Below are 4,696 nucleotides of genomic sequence, written 5' to 3' on the forward strand. Positions count from 1 at the left end.
TTCACCTGAGACCCACTTGAAGTTTACTGTATTCAGAAAAATCACAATCACAGTTAGAAGAAACTCCAAGTAGTAAGTATACAAGAGATGCCCCCATAGAACTTTCCAAAGATTCCATAGCAGGAAAAAAAGGATCCTATGGGGTCTATTCCAAAGGCATTACATGGTGATAATAAGACAGTGGAAAATGGAGGGAAAAACACTACAAGAAGGAGCAGTAGACAGGGAATAACTAGACATTAGAATTTGGAGACTATGGAAGGCATCTTACTCTTAGGGTCAGTAAAGGACTGTGTTGTGCTGAGGCATGCTTGTCCTCAGTGAGGTGAACAATTGGAGAATTGCCAGGTTTGTAAAGCTATTAAGGCAGAAATATCTTCATTGATCTTCTCTTTAACAAAGTCCATTACCTGTAGCAGAACATACATAGTTACTATAGAGTTTAAGATGAATATTTTGAGCTCTTATCTTCAGATTCCTTACTCTTACACCTTAACTCCTGACTTTGGAAAAGTCTCTCAATATTTGTGTGACCTCTCATAAATGCAACCTTTCCAACATGAACTGCTATTTCCTACCTTCTGTGAAAGAATGAAGGAGCAGGCCCTGTTTCACTTTCTCTTAGATCTTCTGACACATTTTGTTTTTTTTCAGAGTGGAGGGGCAAAAGCAGGCATTGGTCTCCAAGAGATTTCCACTTCATACAGTTACCCTAAACCCCAAAAAAGTCATGCTCTGGAAATGCTTCAAAGCTGATGTCTTATCTCAGGAAATATAAGCCAGGAAGTGTTGTAATCTTGAGGTTGGCTTTCCCAGATCACTGGACCCACTATTTTAATGTGAAACAATTATTTTGGGTACTGGAGATAGTTTCCAAGACTGAAGGCATGATCTTTGGTGACATATATGGAATGGGGTGTAGGAATGCGGGGCTTTGGAATACCAGATGATGCCAACGTCTGATTCTGTCCAGTATGATAAATCAGGAGCCATGACTTTTGGAATGGTTTTCTCTTAAAGGCATCACAAGTTCTTTTCCTCACTCTGTTTCCTCCCCTTGAATCATTCCAGAGATGTCATCCTCTGACCACATCAGACTCACCTGCAGGTGCCTCACAGTGGCCCTTGGCGTTCAACAGTGTTGGCTTTGCGCACGCCCTTGATGATGAAGATGGTCCCTGCAATGATGCCCACCAGAGCCACAATCAGGCCCAGGGCACACACCGCATTCTCTGTGGTCTCTGGGAGGGGGGCTGGAGCTTCATACTCTGGGGAACAATAAGTCAGAGTACATAAGAAATGCATGTGGTAGGGAGCAGCACTTGGCACAAAATATATGATACTTAGTCAAAAGAATATATATATATTTTCATCAATTAAATGAGAGGAAGACAGGATGATGTCAGGGAATTACAGACGAGAAGAGGGGAAAGCAGAGCAATGGGAGAAGACCAGAAACCAGAACTGGAGCAGTTGTGAAGCAGATCGTCGGGGTCCCTAAGAACCAGACACGTGCATCCCAGGAGGAACAGTGAAGTAAAGGAGACTGAAGGACGGTTCTCACCCCAGTGCTTGAGAAGAGGCTCATCCAAGCCCCAGTGCTCCACCTTGCAGTCATAGACATCCTCAGTTGTGGGCAGGAAGGGGAGGTAGTGGAACTTGCGGAAAAGGTGGTCATCCCTGGGCAGAAAGACTGTCTCTGACACTCCGTCAGTGACAGGTCTGCCATTTCGAAGCCACGTGACAGTGATCACAGGTGGGGAGAACTTGTCAATGAAGCAGATGAGTGTGTTGGGCTCTCCCAGTTCCACAGGCTTGTCTGGGAGCAGAGTCACTTCCGGAGGAACTGGGAGACAAGTGCCAGAAATTAGCCTTCCCTGCTTAGCCCTGTCCCTCTCCCTCCCACCGAGGCTGACATAGCAGTTGAAACTGTTTTGAGAATCTATGCCATAGTCTCTGATACCCAGCTTGATTCCCTCCCCCATGAAAGGGGAACCAGTACTCGGCATAACATATTCAAGGACTTCATTCCTGGCTCCCCCAGCAAGGACTCAGGGCCAAGGCTTTATGAGAGACTGTGGATGCCAAAGACAAGATGTGAGCACATCAAGAAAGGAGAAAACTCATGAAGTTTTTGGACTGGTGGCATGAAAATGTGGGGTTTGCTTATGACAAGAATAGGCCCCTGAGGGGAAAGTCTCAGTAACAAAAACAAAGAGGTCAAGCATCTGTTTAAAGCTACAATCCCCAAGTCTAGGAGGACTGGAGCAGAGAGAGGTACCGTTGGTGTTCGGGGTGTAGTTGGAGCGCTTCATCATGATGTCCAGGTTGGCTTTGTTCACAGCCATGTTGGCCAGGGCACCCTGAGCCTCAAAGCTGGCAAAACGTCCAAATTCTGGAAGCCGCCACACCGTCTCCTTCTTCTCCATATCCACGTGGAAAATCTCATCACCATCAAAGTCAAACATAAACTCGCCTGATTCCTCAGGTTTCAAATAGAACTCAGCCTGGATGATCACATGATCCTCTGAAAAGACAAGGAAGGGGGTCAGGGTGGGACTCAGGAGAGGAAGATGGAGAGGAACCCAGGATGTGAGATGCACATGTGTGGGCAGGGATGGTGGAAAGAGAGGGCCGGGGGGAAGGAGGAGTGATGGAGAGTAGGGATGAATTGGAAGACAAGACCTGCGTGGAAGGATATTCGTGTTGAACACAGCTAGGGGTGGAGAAGCAAAGGGACAGTGTGTGGGCTGAAAATCCGGAGTTCCATGAAGCTATTGTTTAATTCCATGTTACTGACTGGGAAATGATTCCCTCTTTAGAAATCCAGCAGCAGCTCTTATAAGAGAAATGTTCCCTCACACTCTTGACCTAGAAATTAAATCTCCGTAAGCCAGAATCCCAGGGCATGTCTCAGAGCACCGCAACTCTCAGAAGAGAGAAACACTGTTTAAAAAGTTGTGTCTGAACTTGGAATCAAATGAAATCTCAAATTCTCATTCAGCTCCCTAGTGATCTTGAGTAGATCACTTTATCGACTTGTATGTAGGTTTTTCATTATATTGTACTGTGGTTTTGTTTCTATGCTGGGTTTGTTTTTGAAATGAAATGAGACTAGTTTTAAGTAATTTCTTAGTATATCATCAGGACTACAGCAAGTACTTTAGCATCAGAAATTGCTTTGTGTTTAAGGACCAGACCCATGAAATGTATGACTGGAGATGATGGTACCCAAATAATTAAGTGTGAGCCCTTGTACCATTGTAGAGCACTGACTTTCCTGTATCCATACCCACGTTCTGCATCCCTCTGGGGGGATGATTATATTTAGATTGACCTTATCACCATTCTCTTATATCTTAAAGATCTTTAAATTAGACTGTCATTAAGGGACACATTCTATTATAGTTGACAGGGAGAATAATCTGTACTAAGGGGATAATTGATTTCAAATAAGAAAGCTACAATTGAATAGTACGTTGCCTTTGTGGTGTATGCAAATGAGAGGTGGGTTTTAAACTCCAATTGTCCATTGATAAATGTAGGGATTTATTTCACATTTGCAGCTATAAATACACACACATACACACACACACACATTCTAACTTCCTCTTTTCACTCCAGGGGAAGTTATCTTTCATGGTAGGCATCCTCATATATGGCTCTTTCTGGGCAATGGAAACCTACAACTGTCATCACGAGTCTTTACTTATTTCTAGTCTATCTGCCACCTTGCCACCCTCTTTGGGGGTCACTCCAGGTGAGGAATATTTTTTCATAATAAACCCACACAATATTTGCTGTGAAGATGGGAGAGAATAACATCAGACTCTTCACTTCTTACTCGTTTTCCCATTCTCTGGGAAATATTACTAAGCAATAGTGACCAAAGAGCCCTGTAAGTTCCACTCTAACTGGGGCTGTTACTGTCCCAAGAGGCTGTCCATTAAATGCAACTCATATCAGCATACCTGCCCTTCCCCCTCCCTTGGGTGGATGGTTGCTTTTCAATGGCTTTCCTTTCTAGTGATTGTCAATGTAATGTCTGTGCTCCAAATAGGCTGATGGGATTCATAGGCCAAAAAATAGCTACCAAGGTAAAAATAGCTTAGAGCAGGCGCCAAGAAATTCTGATTTTTTTTTCTGATTTAATCCTCACAAAATTACAGGGAGGTTTTAACTTTTGCTAATTTTCCAGGAATGAAAAATGAAAGTACAGAAAGTTAACTTGTTAATGCCTGTCAGAAAATATCTCCCTGAAAGTTTGGTTTATATCAAAGTCAATAGCATGAATCAGTATACAGCTCAATTTTGCTCTTCTAATCTCAGTTGTACTTTTTGGCTTTAGTTACTCCAATTCGTGGTGAGGAGAGAACTCTTCCAATTACAATTTATTATAATTCTAGGGTTAGACCCACATAACACCTGTCACACTTCTCTTTCATTCTAAAGACTGTCTTGCAAATGTCTACAGTTCATTTCTCCAAAGCTCTCAGAACGTATTTATTCCTAGTTTTGAACTCTCTCAGTACTTACCTTTAATAGCCCCTGATTCCTGTAGGCTGATCAGGAGAGGGATGAAAAGTCCTAATATTGGGATCCTGGTTATGGCCATTTTCGTCTTTGGTGTCTCGAGGAGGGTCAGTGTCTCGATGAGAGCTCAAGGTGGATCAGAACAGACAGGAGTATGAGAAAA

General features: G+C 43.3%; 1 protein-coding gene across 1 annotated transcript; it reads right to left on the reverse strand.

Annotated features, from left to right (window-relative positions):
- Nucleotides 1-4,696, reverse strand: LOC136151568 (HLA class II histocompatibility antigen, DR alpha chain). Its single transcript, XM_065912807.1, has 5 exons — nt 4,537-4,696; nt 2,282-2,527; nt 1,565-1,846; nt 1,103-1,268; nt 1-410 (listed from the first exon to the last, which is right to left on the reverse strand). Exons 1-4 carry the CDS (start codon nt 4,613-4,615, stop codon nt 1,114-1,116), a joined length of 762 nt encoding a protein of 253 aa, XP_065768879.1. The 5' UTR covers nt 4,616-4,696; the 3' UTR covers nt 1-410; nt 1,103-1,113.

The sequence above is a fragment of the Muntiacus reevesi genome, chromosome 20 (genome assembly GCF_963930625.1).
Source record: "Muntiacus reevesi chromosome 20, mMunRee1.1, whole genome shotgun sequence".
Lineage (NCBI taxonomy): Eukaryota > Metazoa > Chordata > Mammalia > Artiodactyla > Cervidae > Muntiacus > Muntiacus reevesi.